Raw genomic sequence first — 22,536 nt, 5'->3', positions numbered from 1 at the left:
CATTGGGCTCATCATGGCCTTTTATTTCTTGCAGGAGAGTTTTAAACGGAGAATGAAGGAAAAGAAAAAACGAATGAAAGTGAGTGAAAATGTGCTCCTATTTCTAAACAGTTTTTGGAAGCAATTAAATGTGAAGAGGTTTTGCAATAATTCCTTTTGAAATGTTAACATACATCCACAGTTCCTTTGAGAGACGGTGAGTTGAATTCATTCACAAGGTCGTTTAATTTAGCTGACAGTGGCTGAATGGTTTGTATCTTGACCCTGCAAAATCATGCATTCACTCACAATGAATGTGCATTTAAATCATGCAAATACACACATTTTTATGGTGGTGAATTAGAAGGACTGGATGATTGAGCTGAGTAACTAAGATTTAAGATTTGTAAATCAAATTTTAACACACATGAACCAATATAACACGTTTCTTTTAAAATCGCAGAACTTTCATTGTGGTATATCTAAAGTCTGCAGAAGTATCCAAATCATGAACACGTGTGAATTGCTCTCTTCGCAGGCAGACCAGCGTCCATCATTTGTCCCTGGTGGCCAGTTTGCCCCTCAGGCTCTGGGCGGCAGAGACAGACCCATGGCAGTGCAAAACGCCAGACAAGCTGCATATGAAATGAGGATGCAGGGAAATCAGCGCAATCAGGTCTGATTTCTGTCTTTGTGATTTGTTCATATGAACCACAGTAAATCAACATGAGTGTTAAAAAAACCTCAAATTATAGTTTCCACAAAAATATGAAGCAGCACAACTGTTTTCAATTTTGCTAATAAACAGAAATGTTTCTTGAGAAGCAAATCAGCATATTAGAATGATTTCTGAAGGATCATGTGACACTGAAGACTGGAGTAATAATGCTGAAAATTCAGCTTTGCATTGCAGAAATAAGTTCATTATAAAATATATTCAAATAAAAAACAGTTTTTACAATAAATCAATGTAATGTTTCACAAAAATACTGTATTTTGATCAAATAAATGTAGCCTTGACGTGCTAAAGAGACTTTTCACAAACATTAAAAAGTTTTTTTACAGACCTCAAACTTTTGACTGGTAAATATAATAGATTCTTCTGAGCTCTTTTGCAATAAATTCCATTGAACATAATTAAACCAACTTGTGGTTTCCACAGCATCATGTCACTGTTTAATCGACCTCTCAGAGCTTTTTTCGGTGTATTTTTGCAGTGAAAGAATCCTACGCTATTGTTAAAATCACGTTCTTTTTGGAGAACGTGAATGGGATTTTTACCTGAAAAACTTGACTGCTGTACTGTATAGCAGCTTTTGTATCCGTCCTGAGTTTCATGCTTTTGTCACCTTGGTTGAACATTTGCTCAAGTCAGCTGTTTCTGTATTTTTCAGGAAGCAGCTCAGTCCTTGAGAGCCATGATGAGAAATGGGAAGGCATGTATCTCTTTCTCTTGCTCCTGCTATTTGTAAAATAATTTAAGCAGCTTTATGCTTTGACAGTGTCTGCGACCTCAGGATATGACTCTCATTAATTTTAAGTGTATAACAGTGTTTCTGTGCTTCCTTTCAGAGTACTGCTGGAGCCAGTAATGACATGGATAGTCATGGTGTGAAACGTAAAGCTGAGGACAGTGACAGTGAACCGGAACCAGAAGATAATGTCAGGTAATAACAATAAAACACTAAATGTGCCACAATGCTGAGTAGTTGTCCAATAGCTGACTAGACAATAGAATTTTTTGGAAACTCTTTAAAAATAAATAAGGTCCCATTGACCAATGCATTAACCTAAAATTTAACTTACAATGAGCAATTCATTTTTTTACACTATTTATTCATCTTTGTTAACCATAATTAATAATAATTTAAAAAATACTACCGTTCATTGTTAGTTCATATTAGCCCAGGTCCATTAAATATTGTAAACAGATAATGTATTGGTAAATTTTGAAATGACCATTTAATGAAGCTTAATCAGTGCTGTAGAGTTGCTTTTCATTGTTAGATGTAGTTAATGTTAACAAATTGAACCTCATTGTAAAGAATTACTGATACCTTATCTTTTATTTGTTATAGAAATGTTATATAATTTTTGCACCGTAGAGCATTGAATCAAATTAGAAATAGTCCAAATTTCTAGTATGCATCTCGAGACTGTTGCACTTAGGTTTTTTTATTTTATTTAATAAATGCTTCAAATTGTCAACTTTATTATTTTTTTTAATGTTCATGTTAACAAGTGGAACCTTATTGTAAAGTGTTATTTTTATTTTTGATTCTTTAGAGAAAATAGTTGTTGCTCTTGGTTTTTCTGTTTTTAAAATTTAATATGCTTTTAGAGATGAATAAATGCTTTAACCAGCTACAGTAGAATTTTGTTTGTTCATATTAATAAACTGAAAATTGTTGTAAAGTGTTATGATGTATCTTATTTTATTTTTATTTATTTTATTTTATTTTTATTCTTTGGAGCATTGCATCAACTTGGATGTAGTCTAGCATGTATCTCAAGACTTTTGCAATGTGCTTTTGTTTTTCTGTTCTTAAAATGTGTATTGTATGCAAATGCCCCATATACCTTTCCAGTTCTGATCAGGCGAGTCTGAAACTAGCTTAATAATACCAGCCTTCCTTAAGGCCACTAGACGATAAGGAAATCCACAAACTAGATTTTTTAAAAATGTTTTGCACATCCCTACCCACATATCTGTGTGAATCCTGCAGGAGTCTTTCACTGATGCGTCTCTGTACCGCCAGTGATTAATACAGCAAATGTTTCAGTGATTAGCTTTCCAACGCGGTCTAAATCGATTGGGTTCAATTGGTATTCATAGAGGTTTTCCATGTCCCATGTGGGACGCTGTAGAGGTTACACTAGACAGATGCAGCTCATCCTTGATTATGTGAGCTGCATTTCCAGAGCATGTCAAAACATCCTGACCAGCGCTAAGGTGGAAAACAAGTTTCCCGTCGCCTCTTAATGGAGCCCGTCAAAGTGGGAAATTCTCATAGGCGTGCATATGCATATAAGTGAACCCGCTCGGTTTGGCACAGGAGAGCCTGGATTCGGTTTAATGAATTCAGGCCCATCTTTTGATGAAGACGATAAACTGAGAGGTGTATGTATCTGTGACTGTGTTGTAAATGTGTTTCACAGGTTATGGGAGGATGGCTGGAAACAGCGTTACTACAAAACCAAATTTGACGTGGATGCGACAGATGATGAGTTTCGAAAGAAAGTGGTGCAGTCGTATGTGGAGGGCCTGTGCTGGGTGCTCAGGTACTACTATCAGGTAAGTCACTTGTACACACACCTCAACTACTGTTTACAGGCTTCATTAGATCGATTATGTATTTTTCATAATGTCTTCCATTTAATTGGATTTTCCACACAGTGTTATTTTAGTATTGTTGAAATACTATTATAGTTTTATTAATATTGATTTTTTTTGTACATTTTTCAATTTTGATTTTTAAAGTAGTAATTTAATTTTTTTTATTCCTATGTTTATTTTTGTCTATATAGTTATTTTATATAGCTTTATTATATTACATCAAGTCAAACTTATTTTAGGTTTTTACACATGTATGTGTGCATATGAATGCATGTTTATGTGTGTGTATTTAGATTTATATTATTAAAGGGGTCATATGATGTGATTTCAAGTTTTCCTTTCTCTCTGGAGTGTTACAAGCTGTTTGTGCATAGATAATGTCCCTAAAGTTGCAAAGACTAAAGTCTCAAACCCAAAGAGATATTGTCTACATGTCTACATCATGGTGTGGGGAGATTTTCATAACACCGCCCAAATGTATACGCAAAGAAAGAGGGTGTGATTTTCATTCTCACTGTAGTATTGTTGCTGCCGCCGGCGCCATGTCCTGGAGACGCTGTGTTTTGTTGTGGAAGCGAAACTACTTCTGCTCCAGAACAGTTCAACCCAAATATTAGAGTGTGTGCAGCGCATTTTACGGAGGACTATTTCCTGAACCTGGGAGAGTAGCCTACAATCCCAGCTGTGCTCAAAGGCTGTTTCTATAAAGTGGGGCAATTCCAACTTTGTAGGGACAGTCTGGCGCTTCTGACTCACAGCCTGTCAAGTCACCTTTATTTATATAGCGCTTTTAACAATACAGATTGTCAAAGCACTTAACAGTATCAAATTGGAGGATAGAGTGTCAGTAATGTATAATAAGATTAAACACTCAATTTTCAGTTAAAGGCATTTCACTATTGAATTCAGAGATGTCATTGTCTAGCTCAGTTTAGTTTAAATAGTATCTGTGCAATCAAATCGGCGATAATCGCTAGAAATGAAGTGTCCTGTAAGTATGTTTTCTTATTTAAAGAATTTGCCACAGACTATTCAAACGTGAGTTCTGAGCAGTGTAGAGTAGTGCTTGTTGTTTCTCCGATCACAAATGCAGACATGGTAATGTTTATGCGGCGCGATGCAACACGACATGTAAAAAGACAGTATAAGTCATTATAATCAGTAATTGTGTCCCCACTGGATGCAACAAATGCCTCATTTATAATGGGTTTTATTGTTTTTGTCTCATCGCGCCGGGAAAAGCCATCACAATACGTTAAGGGGCGTAACATTTCCATCACACGCTTGAGGTATTCGGCCAATCCCAACGCACTGGATAGCTGGCCAATCAGAGCACACCTCGTTTCTCAGAACGATGAGCTTTGTAAAAATCGACACATTTCTGAAAGGCGGAGCATAGAGGAGCAACAATAATATACAGAATGTGGAAAATGTGTTTTTGAACCTTAAACCACATAAACACATTGCATTACACCAAATACACAAAATAATGTTCTTTTATGACCCCTTTAAACATTTATAAATCATGATTAATGCTCTTCAAAAGTAATGTGCATAGTGTCTATGTAATGAATGAATTTAGCTATATTTTTATGTAGCTTATTTTATTACATCAACGTGGGTATGGGTGTGGGGGGGGGGGTTACTTTACTTAACAATAATAACCCTGATTTCACATCGTGCTGAATGATCTTCAAACAATGTGCATAGTGTCTATATAATAAATCCACACATTCCATGTAAAATGGTTTTATATAAAAAGAAAGGTGGTATAATAACTTTAAACTAGGTAAGAGGCACACATTTATGCATGTGTATAAAAATATAATTTGCATTGCATAGAATTTCAAGTTTTAGTTGTTTATTTACTTCCTAACCATGAATTTAGTTGATCAGAATGATTCTGTTCCAATTTCATGCAAAATTTACTCGCTTGTGGTTTTGCAAAATTCAAATGCTTGCTTTGAGAATATAACAAAAATATAAGACCAGTAGATAATGAAATTCGTTGCTGTTTCAAGGCTGCATTTATTTGATAAAAAATACAGTAAAAACAGGAATATTGTGAATTATTGCAAATTAAAAAAAAAAAAGCATTTTAAAATTTAATTCACTTGTTGACAGTTTATTTTTAGCAGCCATTACTCAAAACATTTGTTTCTTAATATTTTGTGGAAATGTTATCCCCTTTTTTTTATTTTATTTTTTTTAAATAGGATTCTTTGAATAGAATTTTTTTTTTTTTTTTTTTGGAATTCAGTCAGTTTAATGCATCTTTGGTGAAATTATATATATTACTTATAACTTCCCATATTGTTGTTTTTTAATTTTTTTACACAGTTGCTAAAGTCTTGGGCTTTAACCTGGTTGATTCACAGTTAGTTAGTGTTGTGAGATGATGTGCAGCTTCAGTGTAGACGGCCTAAAGCCGGCATGCGTATTACACACTTTTGTCTTTTGTTTTAATCAAAATCACACTCATTTCTTAGCCTTTTATATTTTAACTCCTTTTGAATTATGAGTCAGAAATGAACAGTTTTCATATCTCGTTTTAAAGCGGATCCATCAAATGTTCAAGAATTTCCTTCGCTTTTTCTGTTTGTTCACCAGCTCGAGGATCAACCAGCTGTGCTCTGTGTTTGCGCTGCTCTTTGAGCCGGTTAGTGTTATCTAGTTGAGTTTTAATGCAGGGTCTTGATCTTTAGCTTGAAATTCAGTCATTAGAGCTCCGTTCTCTCCAGCAGATCTCTGGTTGATTAGAGTTCTGTGTGCAGGGATTTGTCTGCAGTAATTGGAGCTCTATATATATGCACAGCCTGCGCTCGCTCCATGTGCTCAGCGGACAAGAGCCGTCCCACGGGAACCACTGAACAGATTCATTATGGAGTCTCACTGCTGCGTGAGACGTGTTTGCTCCCTTCTGCCACATTCGCTGATTTACACCACACACACACACACACATACACACACGGACACACACACACAGACAGATGCTGCCAAATGGTAGATGAGAGGAGGCATTACTGCAGAGTGTGTTCAGGGGCAGATCTCTACATGCCTTTTATTTACCCACATTAGGGTGTCTATTTTTTCATTTGAGGGGTCACGAGTATAATTTCTATTGCACGGATTTCTTACACCTTTTTGCTTTTTGCCACTTGACTGAATGTCAATTTAAATAAGGGAAATTAATAGATTGGTTGACTCTATAAAGGAAGCAGAAAGCTGCCACCACTGCTGTTCCAAAGAGATGTTCTCACTCATTTGGAAATTTGAGCCAATAAATCCTAAATCAATTAAAAAAAAAATGTATACACTTAAATTATATTTTGTTAGAAATTAAAAGGGCTTTTTGCCCAGAAAATTAGTCATAGATTGAGTAAATATTATATTAATATTTCAGTAAATCCAAGCTATTGCTAGAAGAGCTTATCTTTTTAAATGTATCATTATTTAGTAAAAAAACTATTACCCAACAATTATATTTAAAGTTGAACATAATACATTCAACTTTATCTGCATACATTACTTATATTAAGTGTTGTGTAATATATAGAAAAAGTGCTTAATGTGTTTATATTCTCGCAAAATTTATATTGTGTGTGTATTTGTATGTGTATATTAGTGCTGTCAATCGATAAAAAAATTATTGCGTTAATCACAGTCGTGGACTGTGATTAATAGGGCTGGGCGATAATTCGATAACGATAAGTATCGCGATATAATTTTTCCTCGATAAAACGATATGAAGAGGTCGATAAATGTTCGATATAATGTTTATGCGCCAAAAGCGGAACGAAACATGAAACACGAACGACTCATTTGAATCGTGCCACACGGACCGTTTATCTGCTCGGATCAAAGTCAAACTGCCGCGCGGCGCGAGCTCACTAGAGCAGGTGCGTTTACTCGTGGATGAGACGGTCACGCGAGCAGTAAACAGCGCTGTGAGATCGAAGCGATTGCATTCAGCGATGAACACAAATTATTCTCTAATTTAAACTAGTTTAGAGCCAAACAGGAGAAACACTGTGTGCAACAAGACAGTCAGAAGGCTTTCAAGTCTACACATCGCCGCCATTTACCATGGATTTACTGTAGTAACACTCACTGCACCATGGTATTGTGGCAGAAATGTGGAATATCCACATTGAATTTTATTACAGGAGTAATGGTGTAAAATAATAGTATGTATTTGTGATTAAGCTATAGCATGTGTGCATTATACTGAATGTTTTTAGACTACTGTTTTTCATACAGGCTACCTAAAAACCACATAGTTATATATATATTTTTTACCACGGTTATATGTGTGGTTTTAACTGTGTTTATCATGATTTAAATGTATGCTACTATGGGAGACCAATGCTTAATAAAAAAATAAAAAATAAAAAACTTGGTCAGAATAAATTTAACCATATAAAACTGAGGTTGCTACAATTTGTACAGATGTTACTGATTTTGATAATGAACAAAAATTTACCTCTGCATCCTAATTCAAGCTACTATCAAATGTGAATTTCTAAGAGACAAAAACGTGATTATTATTATTATTAATATTATCAGGCAAACCAAACCTGTTTCTTGATTTGAAACAATATCACTCATTAGAACATGCAGCACCTAAGAAATACATTTTTCTAGTTAGATATTTATTTTAAGGAAAATTAATGGTCTGGTTTCTACAACTTTCACTTTGGAGCAAAATTCTGGCTTTAAACGTCAAAGAAATAAAGATTTGATAATTATCGATATCGACTGATATGAAAAAAATTATCATGATGATTTTTTTGGCCATATCGCCCAGCCCTAGTGATTAATCACAAATTTAAAATACTAGGATTTACCTGTAAATGTGTTGAAAAAGAAATGCATGACAAACTAGTTTAAGGAAGCAGAACCTTTCACACTTCCGCCAGCTATGAGACATAATCCTTATTATTCTTTTATCATTATTCTTTTGTTTTTATTCAGCCATTATCAGCCTTTATACTGGCAATAAAACGTTTACCAAGCCACATCGCTTCAATCCCAGTATACATTTACCCAACTATTATCAAAAGTGTTTCTAAATAAATGCAACAAAACATTTTTTGCGACCTTACGTGAAGTATTATGACAAAATGCATTATGAAGAAGAATTGGACCTGTTCTGCAGGTGCATTAGAGCTAACATTAGCATCATGCTTCATAAGACAATTTATTAGATTAATAGTGCACTTTTACTCAGAACTCACTTCAAACCACCATCGAGTGTTTGTAATAACTTCCTTTTACGATCACATGTGGAATTTGGTCGTTTACTGTTGTTAAAATATGCTATTTATAGCCTTTTATATAGCTGCACAAATTAGCATTTCAGATGTACGGTTTCATCTCAAGAAGATCACACACAGACCATATCTATCGTAATTGTGTTTATTATTTTATATATAATCTATAGTGGCTGTTGTCATGTTTATTTCTGCTGTGTAAAAGCCTGTATGCTCTTCTGAAACTCACGTTGTTCGTGATGTTACAACCACCTCTCAATTCTTCAATTATCAGGTATACATTCCAAGTATAATACACATTAGTAAAAGGATCTATTTTAATTTGTATTTGTCTATATACACTTTGGGCGGTCGCCGTACATTATAAAAGTAGCCCAAAAAACGGCTCTGTAATTTTTCCCGTGACTGTACTTTCAAAATAGCCCACTTGTGCCGTTGCCCTTCTGCGCTGCGATGACGGCAAGTTGGGGTCAAACCTTATCAAACAATTAATCTGCATTAAAAAAATATTAACACGTTAAATTTTTGGTTAATCGCATGCGTTAACGTTGACACCCCTAATATATATAATATTATATTATATTGTCGCTCAGCTAAATGACTATTTTTTATATATATATATATATATATATATATATATATATATATATATATACACTGAACAAAATTATAAATGCAACACTTTTGTTTTTGCCCCCATTTTTCATGAGCTGAACTCAAAGATCTAAGACTTTTTCTATGTACACAAAAGGCCTATTTCTCTCAAATATTGTTCACAAATCTGTCTAAATCTGTGTTAGTGAGCACTTCTCCTTTGCCGAGATACTCCATCCACCTCACAGGTGTGGCATATCAAGATGCTGATTAGACAGAATGATTATTGCACAGGTGTGCCTTAGGCTGGCCACAATAAAAGGCCATTCTAAAATGTGCAGTTTTACTGTATTGGGAGGGCTCCGAAAACCAGTCAGTATCTGGTGTGACCACCATTTGCCTCACTTAGTGCAACACATCTCCTTTGCATAGAGTTGATCAGTTTGTTGATTGTGGCCTGTGGAATGTTGGTCCACTCCTCTTCAATGGCTGTGCGAAGTTGCTGGATATTGGCAGGAACTGGAACACGCTGTCGTATACGCCGATCCAGAGCATCCCAAACATACTCAATGGGTGACATGTTCGGTGAGTCCAGTCCATGCAAGAACTGGGATGTTTTAAGCTTCCAGGAATTGTGTACAGATCCTTGCAACATGGGGCCGTGCATTATCATGCTGCAACATGAGGTGATGGTCGTGGATGAATGGCACAACAATGGGCCTCAGGATCTCATCACGGTATCTCTGTGCCCATACCATAACCCCACCGCCACCATGGGCCACTTGATCCACAATGTTGACATCAGCAAACCGCTCACCCACACGACGCCATACACGCTGTCTGCCATCTGCCCTGTACAGTGAAAACCGGGATTCATCCGTGAAGAGAACACCTCTCCAAAGTGCCAGACGCCATCGAATGTGAGCATTTGCCCACTCAAGTCGGTTACGACGACAAACTGCAGTCATGTCGAGACCCTGATGAGGACGACGAGCATGCAGATGAGCTTCCCTGAGACGCTTTCTGACAGTTTGTGCAAAAATTCTTTGGTTATGCAAACCGATTGTTGCAGCAGCTGTCCGGGTGGCTGGTCTCAGACGTTCTTGGAGGTGAAGACGCTGGATGTGGAGGTCCTGGGCTGGTGTGGTTACACGTGGTCTGCGGTTGTGAGGCCGGTTGGATGTACTGCCAAATTCTCTGAAACACCTTTGGAGACGGCTTATGGTAGAGAAATGAACATTCAATTCACAGGCAACAGCTCTGGTGGACATTCCTGCAGTCAGCATGTCAATTGCACACTCACTCAAAACTTGCAACATCTGTGGCATAAAGATATTAATATTATAAGCATTAACATCATGATTTTGTCAGGCTGCTTTGAAACTGTGCGTTGTGAAAGGTGCTATACAAAAAACGTATTAACAATATTTATTTATATAAATAAAAATGTGTATTTATTAATACTAAATATTTACCTACATATGATGTTGACAGAAAATGTAAAATGCCACACTGGGACTTTATGAATAGCTTTGCGTGACACATAATATAATCATTAGATTTTGAATCTTTTGATTTCAAGATTCATTGTAAAGTGCCATTTGAAAGAATTGATTTTCAGAAATGAATTAACTCCCAACCATAGTAAAAGAAATGCAGATACAGGCAGACATTTACAAATTTGTCCTTATTTTCTTTCTTAATGCATTTTCTCTGCTTGTATTTGGATCAGTTTTATTGGGCTTGTACATTTTTAATGTGTATCTACTTAAAAATTCTTGTAAATGTTGATGACCTTAAAGATAATGGACATGGACTAAATCCAGAATTGTGGTGTCTTAATAGTTTGTGTCTTTTGTTGAGGCTCTCTTGGCTCTCTCTTAAACTGTCTGGTCTAAATGCCCTCTGGAGTGTTAATTGAGCTGTAAATTTGACTGTGTGTCAAGGTCTCCCATTGAAAGTGTAAGTGTGACAGGCTAATGGAAGAGGTCTTAAGAATGACTTGGATTGAAGGTCTTTCCAAAATCGAGCATTTCTGATTGAAGTAACTGAAGATGTATTTAACTTGTCTTTGTGTGGTACGACGGACAGTCTCTAAGTGTCTGTTTTTATGTCACAGGGCTGCGCGTCCTGGAAGTGGTATTTTCCCTTTCATTATGCTCCGTTTGCCTCTGACTTCAAAGACATCAAGGGCATGTTCAGTGATTTCGAGAAAGGGACCAAACCGGTAATTTGAAACGCATTGCAGCACTGAGCCAAAACAAATATTGCATAAGTGTTTGTGTGTCAGTGCATTGTTCTTGTATTGCTGATGTGTTGACTGTAGATTTAACTGGGTGTAATTTCCTCATTTGTAGTTCAAACCTCTGGAGCAGCTTATGGGTGTATTTCCTGCTGCCAGTGGAAACTTCCTGCCAACAACATGGAGAGCTTTGATGACGGACCCAGTGAGTGACACATTTACCTCTGACTACTACTAATGCATTTTAAGTGATGGAGAATGCAGATCTACATTTGATTTTTGTAATTTTGAGAATTTAATTAATCATGAAAATGTATTTTTATATATTTTAAAATATATTTGTTTTTCTTTCTATTTTAGACTTGTTTTGATTTTTTTTTTTTTTTTTTTTTTGATTTTAGAAAAATATTAATCTTTATAATATTTTATTTGTTTTGGTATTTTTTTGATTTTCTCATTTTATTTTTTTTGTCATTTTTATTTTTCAATTTTTTTTGTAGTGTTTTATTATTTTAGAAGAAAAACAAATTTTTTTAATTTATTTTTTTATTTTTTTATTTATTATATTGACATACTGCTGCATAATTGTGCATAGTAAGACCAGGGACATGTCTGAATGTAAATGGCATTTTTTTTTTATCTGTCTTTAACAGGAATCCTCAATCATTGATTTCTACCCTGATGATTTCGCCATTGATTTGAATGGGAAGAAGTACGCCTGGCAGGGTCAGCACTTAACTTTGAGCTTCACAGTCTGAACAGAAACGGCGAGTACTCTATTATGCTTTCTGTCATTGTGATTTGCTCTTCTCTTCTCGACAGGTGTTGCTTTGTTGCCGTTTGTCGACGAACGGAGGTTACGAGCAGCGTTAGCAGACGTCTACCCTCATTTGTCCCCAGAGGAGGGTGAGGCATATTCTTTTATAGCCAAACAGTATAAAAGAAATACTGGCCAGTCATGTTGCATTTTTTTTTTTTTCATTAAAAAAAATTAGTTTGTGCTTAAGTGGTTTATCTTCAGTGTTGTAACCTGACTCTACCATCTGATGGTTGTTTTCAGTGAGAAGGAACAGTCTAGGAAGTGATGTCCTGTTTGTGGGGAAGTCCCACCCCCTTTGTGATTTCATCCGGGAACTCTACCTTGCAGAATCTCATGAGGTACTGATCTTCCTCTGATTATAAAAACAAAGATAATTTACATAAAATGAAACATTTTAAAAATTAGTTTTTTCATTTTTATATTCTTTAAAATACATACGTAAAAGTTATATATATATATATATGTGTGTGTGTATTTATTCATTTTATATATAAAGTTATGTAGAAAATATTTATTTCAGCTTCATTTACTGATCTTCCTTTTATAAACATTGTGTTTCAACACAATTCACTTCTTTAAAAGACCTTTAAATTATTGATTTCAATAATTGCATGAAATAAGTTTGAAAAAAAATTGTTCTCATTATTGACCAAAATAAAAGTCATTTATTAATTTTTTTTCTATAATTGGACAGCTTTTTCACAAATGGAATTGATCTGGACCAAAAGCTCTAGTGTAAATAATCCGTTAACACTTTAGATTCACTATTAACTAGTTGCTCATTAGCATGCGTATTACTAGAATATTGGATGTTTATTAGCCCTTATAAAGCACACATTAATGCCTTTTTCTGAATTACCATATTCAAGATCCCTTAACCTGACCCCATATCTAACATAGCTACTACAACAACTACCTTACTATCAATAAGCAGCAAATTAAGAGTTTATTGAAGGAAAACGTTTATGTAATAGTGAATGTGATCCCAAATCTAAAGTGTTATCAATAATCCTTTAGTCTGAAGTTTAATATTCCAATCCTCTCTCTCAAGGTCACTGAGATCCCTGCAGAACTTTGCCATGGAATCCAAGGTATATTAAATCTAGATGAAGACCCTATTCTACCAGATAAGTAAGGAGACAACACGTTTATCTTGTTTTTTTTTAATGCTTTTCCGTGTTTTGTCATTACCTGGGCGATGTCTGTTGAGGCACTTGAAACTAAAGCCTCACAAATCCTGTGAAAACACCATTTTTGTTTTCCTCAGACCAGTGGAGTCACCGATCCCAACACTGAGAGACATCAGCAGCAACAATGCTATTGGGTAAGAGTTGGTTTTGCACATCAACCGATTATCAGCCAATCTCAAAGTGGTCAAATATCATCGGTTTCATTAGACTGATGATCAGTATATAGATCTATATTCCTTTTAAGTTGCTATTTTCATTTGGTTTATTAGTTTGTGTATCAGTCTGAGTCATTTGAGCTGCTCAAGGACTCGTATGTCAGGCATTGAAACATCGGCCTTGTCCTGCTTATATTTACTGCTTCCTCTAGAGGTCAGACACGGCATGAAACCCTGAGATGTTTAACAAAAACTTTAGATGAAGTCTGGATTTATGCCGTTCATCTGAATGGCTCTGGAATGAGATATATCCAGGCATTGCACTTAAATGTTTGTACTTTAATACTGATGGTTTCTGGTTGGCAGAATCAAATTCAAGGATCCGCAGTTCGATGATGGTTTTGTGTTCAAGGCTGTTATCCTACCAGGGGCAAAGTAAGTGCTGCACTATTCAGTATTAAGACCTATTGAATATCCACGTGAAAGCGAGTTTGAATGGGCTTTTCAGTGATGTTTTAATATTTTATATTTATGCATTACAATTTCTCACTTCAGGATCCCTAACAAGGTTCTTAAACCGGGTGATTGGGAGCAGGGTAACCGCGGCCCGTGGAGACCTCAACTGGGATTTAACCCAAACCGCCAACAAGCCCATCTGGACCAATCAGCTTTCAGAAAGCTCAAGTAAGTTATACAAATCCCACCCAATCCATCAGTTTATTTGGTTGAGTTCTTGCACTTAATGCTTTTAAGTGGTTTGGTGTAAGAAGAAACCAAATTAGCACAATAGTTTGAATAAAACAGGCTAATTAAACATCTGGCGAATTCAGGCTTCAGTGACGAGAGATGAATTATGCATGGTGTTTAGAGGAGATATATGCAGATGATGCCCACCAAAGACTTAATTTCTTAATGAAAGCTGTTATTGGGTTTGATTGGATGGTGCCAGACAGGTGTTCTTTGACTTCGGATAGTTCTGTGATCTCTTATATTTAATATTTATTTCATGAAGACTTTGTCTGAATATTTGTCCTAATAGGGATATTTTGCTATTTTAGATCGGCGTTATCGACCTTTTCCAACCCAAAACAATGTTATTGTAGTGTTATTTATCTTATTATAGTATTTATTAATATTTTGACTTTTTTTTTTTTTTTTTTTTTTTAAGTTTTAGTAATTATGAGCTTTTTGTAATTTTGTATTAGTTTTTAAATAAAATAAAAAATATAATGAATTATTTTTCTGTTTGGCCTTTTTTTATTTCTGTTTTAGTAATTTTAGTACTTCAACTTTTATTTTATTATCAGTGATATACTAATGTAGTTTTTCTTGATGCTTTAACATTAAACTGAATTTGACTGATTTTAAATTACAGTAATTTGTTTTTATCATTTTTAATCTATATATATCTATATATATATATATATATATAATGTGTGTGTATATTTGTTTTTATTTTAGTAGCTCAACTTAAATTTTATTTTGTTTCAAGTAGTTGCCAAGTTAACGTTTCTCATTTTCATAGAATTGAATGTTAAATATTAAATGTATTATTAAATGTATAAATTGAATTTTATTTTAGTTTCATTTTGATTGCCAAAAACTCTTTTCAATACAACTTAACCCAAAAATCTCTCTCCTAAACTGTCAGCCAATTCTGGGACAATCCAACCAATGATGGACCAGAAATAACCCATTAAATTTTTAAGTATTTAAGATGAAATTATATACAATTTTTGAAAACCTCAATGACCTCCAGAGGCTAAAAACCCTGATTTTATGTATGTGTGTATGTATATGTGTGTATGTATGTGTATATATATATATATCTCTTCCGTTAATGTTTTCTCTCTCTCTCTTTTCAGCCACTATGCGGACAGAAATCAAGGGGCGGGTCTGTTTGGCTCCGGCCCACCTCAGCATAGGGGCGGTCAGTACAGCAATGCCCCGCCCCCCAGAAACTATCACCAAGGAAACTACCGTCCACCCCAAAGAGACAACTACCCTCAAAACCAGTGTGAGTTTTACACTTTCCAAGAGTGAGACTGTCTGTTTGGAAATCTTTTAATTTAACAAAAAAATGTTTGCAAAATGACAATATTCTGTGTACTGCATATTCCAGTAAATATTTGGATCTTAATAGCAGCATGAGCATACTTTTATTTATTTTTTTTTTTTTTTCTATCTCAACATCCAACAAAGAAGAAAGAAGATCGTTTATTGGTCAAATATCCAGTAAAAGTAACTTACTATGACATGCGGTTCCTCATACCATGGCTTTTGTCATACAGTCCACTCTTAGTCCAGTGTCCCAGAGAATGTTCTTGTTTCTAAGCAGTGTTTAATACAGTAGTTTGGTGACACTGAGGGACAGGAGTCGCTCTTGACGTGTACAGTGACCTTCTGTCCTCCTCTGTCGCCCCCGTGAGCGGCTCCTGTCTCCTGTGCTGCTCTCCTCCGCCGTCACTTTGATGTGGCAATTTGCAAGCTGATGAATAATCGCATCTGTGGGCGAATGGAAGCCGCCCTGCTGCCACTTGATGCAAATAGAGGTTTGGGGGTTTTTGCTGATCACTTCTGCTCTTCACTGGCCTGTGCGCTGCGGCCCTCATGCAAAACCCTCCAGTTAAACGTACAGCACACTAACCCGCCTGTATGCCATTCATGCTTCTATGAATAAGGCAATCAAAGTAATTATTCAGAATTTTTTGCTTGCAATTCTTAAGCTGATCTGAGAGATAATTTGGCTTTTTTTATTTATTTATTTATTTTTTTTATATAAATCAGCTCCTTTTTAGTCAACTTTAATAGTGGCTTAATGTCAGTTTTAGACTCTTTTATTTGTGCAAATTTATCATTCCTTCTGTGGAACACAAAAATAGATGTTTAGCACAATGTTCATGCTGTTCTTTTTCCCATATGATGAACGTGGTGATTTATGATACCAAACTCTAAAATGAATTTTTTTTTTTTTTTTTTTTTTTTTTAAGGAATGATTACTTTTAATCAGCAGTGATGCATTAAATTGATCAAAAGGGACATTAAAGACATTTCTGATGTTACAAAAGATTTCCATTTCATATAAGTGCTGTTCCTTTTAACTTTGTTCAAAGAATCCTGGAACAAAAAGCATCAGTTTACACAAAATATGAAGCAGCACAACTGTTTTCAACTTTGATTAAAAATATGAAATTATTATTTTACCAGCAAATCGGCATATTAGAAAGATTTCTGACATTGCATTATGCAACCTACTTCTAGTTCTATGTCAACAAGTCTGATTTATTTTCTTTTTGTTTTGTTTTTTTTGTTCATGATGATGACTTAATGTAGTAGTACACAAGTAATTTATTAACTGACACAAGTCAGTTTTATGCAGATTTTTTTTTTTTTTTTTTTTGGTTCCTCGTTGCTCAACACAGTCCCAATCACTTTCATTGAAAAGAGCAGCATGGGTGTTTTCCTAAACATCTCCTTTTGTGTTCCACCAAAAAAAAATTCTTTGCTTTTCTGCAATTGAACTTCTCCTTTAACAGTTTCATCAGTCACGTCATTGCACTGATAAGCTCGTGACGTTTTCTCAGACCGCTCTGCTGGTGAGGAGTGTGTCTGTGTGCCAGTGATCAAATCCTTGTTAACTTTTCCCAGCTCGCTGTCTTTCTCCCTCTCCCTCCTGCGGTGTCGGCTCAATGCGGAGTTCCCGCGACACGCTGAAGGCTTTTGTTAACCCTAATCAAAACAGCTGGTGCTAAAGGACCAACTAGTGTATTACAGTCCTGCGGTCTTCATTCTATGGATATTGATAAGCTGTATTGTAGAGGTTCATTACAGGCTCATTACAGAGATCAGGGTCCATCTGTGTGTACGTCTGCGCTCTGGGACGATGTAATCCCTGTGTTAAGTTAATGAGAACACCGTTTACTGTTGTGTTTTTAATGCGTAATCCTATTTGGGCTTTGTGTCAACTGGCTTTAACTTCCCAACATTCAGTGTGTGGACTGTGGATGGTGTTTATTGAGAGCAGGATGAATTGGCTGTAATTTTGTCTTTCGTTTGACTGGTTGTGAGATGAGCCGGGATGAATTAGTGCTTGATAATGGAGGTGTAAGTGGGTGGTCCGGCCTCTTTCTCTCTCTGGTCATTAGATCTCATACTGGATTTTTGGAGGTGTTTATTGGCTGCTGAATTAAACGTCTAGGACATCTGACAGCATCTGTTGTATGCTGTTGATCACCACAGAAGAGTGTCTCTCGTCCTGCTTTTATAGTGATGCGTATACAATAAAATGCGATGGATGAAGACACTGTAGCTGAAATGCACAATTAAAACTTTTTTTTTTTTTTTTTAAATGTTTGGTAACATTCACTTTTCAAAGTTATATCCAACTTTAAATCTCCATTATGACCAAAAAAAAGCTATCTGTACAAGCATTGGGAAAGCATTAGTAAAGGAGTAGTTCACCCAAAAATGAAAGTATAAACATTTACTCACCCTCAGACCCATTAAAGATATATAAATAAGTTTTTCTTCATGAGAACAGATTTGGAGAAATGTAGAATTATATCATTTGCTCACCAATAGATCCTCTGCAGTGAATGGGTGCCGTCAGAATGAGTCCAAACAGCTAATAAAAATATCACAATACTCCACACCACTCCAGTCCATCAGGTAACATCTTGTGGACTGAAAAGCTGCATGTTTGTAAGAAACAAATCCATCAATACTTTTTTTTTTTTTTTTAATGTCAAACTATTGCTTCTGGCCAAAATATGAGTCCTCTAACCATAATTTTGCTTTCCCCAGTGAAAAACGCATCAAAATCCTCCCACATCTTTGTTTAGAACTGTTTTAGACTATTTTTACTTGTAAACTGTGCATATTTCTATCTGTGCATATTTCTCTACTCATTCAAATGAGATGACTTTTTCACTGGAAACAACAGTGTCGAGTTAAAAACGCCTTTGTTGTTGTTTTGAAAAAACATGCAGCTTTTGTGATGGTTTTTTATCAGCTGTTTGGACTCTCATTCTGACAGCACCCATTCACTGCAGAAGATCCATTGGTGAGCAAGTGATGCAATGCTGTTTCTCCAAATCTGATGAAGAAACAAACTCCTGGATAACCTGAGGCTGAACTCTGCCTTTAATGAACTTTATTGCGCATTTAGGAAATACAAATACAAACTGTGTTTGCAGTGACTACAGTGTACTTCCATGGACTTCAGTGAATTTATTTGTCTGATTTCTTCATGAGCACAGAGAGGCGTTAACTGAATGCAACCTCTTTCCACAGTGCTTTTTTTTTTTTTTTTTTTTTTTTAATTAAGCCTTAAAGCAGGGATGGGGAACGTTGATCCTGGAGGGCCAGTGTCCCTGCAGAGTTTAGCTCCAACTTTAATCAAACACACCTGATCAACCAGATCATGTTCTTCAGGATACAGGTTTTTTTTTTTTTTTTTTTTTCAGGGTTGGAGCTAAACTCTGCAGGACAGTGGCCCTCCAGGATCAATGTTCCCCACCCCTGCCTTAAAGTCAATTAAATCGGGTGCATGTAACAATCTCAATTTCAAATATTATTTAAAGTTTAAAGTAAGTGTTCTTTTGTTCACGATTTTAGTCCTGTTTTCTTGCTCAAAGAATGATTTTCACAACTTTTAGAGCAGGGTTCCTCAAATCAGAGTTTAGCTCCAACCCTAATCAAACTCACCTACCTGTGATTTTTCTGATGATCTTGAAGACTCTGATTGGGATGCTCAGGTGTGTTTGATTAGGGTTAGACCTGAACTCTGCAGGAGTGGGCCAGATTTGAGAATGCCGTTTTAGAGCTTGCTTTATAAAAAAATAAAAAAATAAATAAAGGCTTTTAAAGCCCTCTGCACACAAAGACTTCCTTTTATAAGTGCACTACTGTAAATGCAGTTGTTTATTTTTATTATTATTATTATTTTCTGTTAAAGTTCTGTTTGCATTGACCCTAGGTCGTTGTTTTTAAAGCCATAAAATCCCTTTGGCTTCCAAACAGGGAAATTATTTTGGTTTCTTTCCGTTGTTACTCCACCTTCAAGCCTACATTTGTAAATGACAGCTTTTTCTTTTGGGTTGAAGTTCTTGTCTTTGTCCCCCTCTCTCTCTCTCTCACACACACACACTCATCTCCGCTCCTGCCCCTATAAAACAAACAGCTCGGAGCCCCGCAGCTGGTGATCACCTTGGCAACGGCGGATCAGGAAAGAAGCCGCTTGCTACTTTTTTTAAAGTCTGTCTTTGTGAAGGACCTGCAGCGCTGGAACTAGAGCACTTGAGCTCGCCGCAGCGCCGGCTGATGAATGCTTATTTCATTTAGCACGGGAAGAAATGCAAATGTGCCACTTTTGACGTCCCCCAAACACTAAATCCTGTTCATATTACTGAACACAATTCACTTCATCTCTCAAACTGTTTTCCCTGAAATTGGAAGCTGATACAAATTAGGTTAATGAATTCTATCTCATTTATTTAGCGTTGAGACCTTTTACCCTGCTGTAGCCTGGAGTTGTTGTTGTTGTGGTTGTTTTGCTGCTTAATGTCAATGAATAATTACAAATTTGATATTATAGAAAACATCCCACTCAGCAGTGCTTCATGTAGCATTTGAAATATTATCTTGTTTAGCCAGTTGTGGCAGCTCTTCAGAAAATCATTGTAGTTTTAGATTCAAGGTTCTGCATTAAAGCAAACAAATGAATTGGATTTTCTTTTTTAAAACAGATTTATTTTTTACTTTTTTATTATTATTATTATTATTATTATTTATTTTTTAAGTGGTGCTTGCCTATCCAAAACTTGCTGCTAAAATGCTGGGGTTTTATGGGTAATGGCCAGTGTCTTTCTAAGGTATTTTCAGTCTAGGTGGTTGCTGTTGCAGTCTGTGTTTTTAGTGGTTTTTATTATTTTTTGGTATTCTTGTGGTTGCTAGGGTGTTTCAAATATGTTGTTCTTATTTCTAAGATATGTTTTTGCTTTAGTTGCTAGGATGTTCTAGGTAGTTGCTTGGTGGTTTCTTAATGTCTCGGGTGAGTCCATCTTCAATGTAAATAGCTGGGAAGATATTTAGCAAGTTTTTCTTTGGGTGGGGGGAAATAATGTTTTTAGTGTTATTTTCAGACTTTATTTTTTTTTTGTATTTATTTATTTTTGACCTCAACCCAAGTTTGCTTTGCTTAATAAATATCTGAGAGGAATCATAAGTCTGACCTTTTTAGAAAAGTAAAGTCACACCTCTCCTCAAGACACACAATTTGATGAATCTTTCATGTTTCTATTACCATTGTGCATTAATTTAACCACTACTTGGTTTTCTGTAATGGAACTGCTTTTAGTAAATGCCACTAATTAAACAAATTGCTTGTTTTCATCTTCACAGATGCCAGACCGCCTCCAATGAACGCTGCCACTGCATCGTATCCCAGGTAAGTCGTTTTCTCTTTACTCATGGTCACGTATGTTTGGTCCCGAAGGTTACGGTGCACCTGTGACCGTACATTTCCAGCTGTTCTGGATTATGTGTCTACAAGCATACAAAGGCTGAAATCAGTATTCAACATTATAGACGACGTTGACTATAAAAAAATATATTGTTGTTGAATAGTCATTTGATCTCATATGACCTAATGTAAGGGCCTGCAATACCACTGTTTGACCATTGGGGCGCTGTAGCGCAAGACTGTAATTCAGTCCTCCCACATGCAGTCCAATAGAAGACACGTAAAACCGAACCGGTAGAGTGAGGGGAAGGTTTTACAAAACTACAAACACAAAATGCTGTCGTGTAAAGGCCCTGATATACTCGAGGCAAAGTTTATTTTCGTTCCTTGGTTAGGGGTAAAAATAAAGTTTGGGATATGCAAACAACGCTTTACTGTTAGCAAACACCCGACACTGCTGAGAGCGGCATTTAGATAGAAATACATGCTGCACACTTTCCTCTGAATAACAAAATTAACACAACAAACAATGACAGTGGTAAGAAAACAGTTCATTCAATTTAATTCAGGTTTATTTGTATAGCACTTTTCACAATGCAAAGTAGCTTTACAGAAAATTTAAGTTTCTATTTTAAAGTTTCTACATTATATTTAGCTTATCAGAGGTGACTGTCAAGTTGATGTCCATATGGCAGAAATTAGGAAAGCATCTATGTTTGCACAAGCTCTGCGATCGGCTCTCCAGTAAAGTTACGTTATGTTGCATTTATTTATAAAACTTTATGCAATACACTGCTTTAAAGCAAGCAGCTTTACAGTATTAAACATGAAAAAATGGTGTCAGTGTCACTTTCAATTAGAATTCTAACTTGATTGTCTGATATACAGCAGCTCTGCATGTATATGAATATGTATAATTTTAAGGCCATAAGTCTTAAATGCCTAAAATAGTGCAAAAATCTTATTTATAATCTCAAGAGGTCTTAAATTTGGGGATGGAAAGACAATCAATTACAATATGACTGGATTAAACTACTGAAGGTTATGATTTCATTGAGTAAATATGAGCTGCATATTTCACAGTCAAAACTTGTGCACTGAATGAAGGGAACTGTCTGTCTTTGGATAAGTATTGAAGGCATTAATGCCTGATAAAGTAGCATTTGAATAAAGCTGTTACCGGGGAAACTACTATATTTCTGCTGTTACAAAGCACTGCCTACTTGGTGAGAATGAAAGCCTGTTTTTTTTTTTTTTTTAACGCAGTTGTAAATAAGAACCGTTGGATCGATAAGAAGCTAACATGCCTTTCAAGAAATCTAAACAATTAAGGCAGCAAGATATATTTGTTTTTAATTAACATTATAATTAAAGGGTATTTAATTTAATTAGGATATTTTTAAAGTCATTGTTTTTGTTTACTGTGTGCACAAAAAATATTCTCGTAGCTTCGTAAAATTACGGTTAAACCACTGATGTTACCA

General features: G+C 35.6%; 1 protein-coding gene across 1 annotated transcript in view; it reads left to right on the top strand.

Annotated features, from left to right (window-relative positions):
* The window catches only part of xrn2 (5'-3' exoribonuclease 2), a 32,884-nt gene that overhangs the window by 7,215 nt on the left and 3,133 nt on the right, over nucleotides 1-22,536 (top strand). The window contains exons 14-29 of the mRNA XM_058755956.1: nucleotides 35-79; nucleotides 518-655; nucleotides 1,374-1,415; nucleotides 1,552-1,646; nucleotides 3,139-3,274; nucleotides 11,303-11,410; nucleotides 11,541-11,630; nucleotides 12,079-12,151; nucleotides 12,248-12,331; nucleotides 12,486-12,583; nucleotides 13,297-13,376; nucleotides 13,513-13,569; nucleotides 13,957-14,025; nucleotides 14,146-14,274; nucleotides 15,456-15,607; nucleotides 20,992-21,037. Of these exons, the coding sequence (XP_058611939.1) occupies nucleotides 35-79; nucleotides 518-655; nucleotides 1,374-1,415; nucleotides 1,552-1,646; nucleotides 3,139-3,274; nucleotides 11,303-11,410; nucleotides 11,541-11,630; nucleotides 12,079-12,151; nucleotides 12,248-12,331; nucleotides 12,486-12,583; nucleotides 13,297-13,376; nucleotides 13,513-13,569; nucleotides 13,957-14,025; nucleotides 14,146-14,274; nucleotides 15,456-15,607; nucleotides 20,992-21,037 (1,442 nt within the window). The remainder of the gene's footprint in view (nucleotides 1-34; nucleotides 80-517; nucleotides 656-1,373; nucleotides 1,416-1,551; nucleotides 1,647-3,138; nucleotides 3,275-11,302; nucleotides 11,411-11,540; nucleotides 11,631-12,078; nucleotides 12,152-12,247; nucleotides 12,332-12,485; nucleotides 12,584-13,296; nucleotides 13,377-13,512; nucleotides 13,570-13,956; nucleotides 14,026-14,145; nucleotides 14,275-15,455; nucleotides 15,608-20,991; nucleotides 21,038-22,536) is intronic.

The sequence above is a fragment of the Onychostoma macrolepis genome, chromosome 20, assembly GCF_012432095.1.
Source record: "Onychostoma macrolepis isolate SWU-2019 chromosome 20, ASM1243209v1, whole genome shotgun sequence".
Lineage (NCBI taxonomy): Eukaryota > Metazoa > Chordata > Actinopteri > Cypriniformes > Cyprinidae > Onychostoma > Onychostoma macrolepis.
The sequence above is the reverse complement of the archived record's forward strand: the minus strand, read 5'-3'. Positions and strand labels throughout refer to the sequence as shown.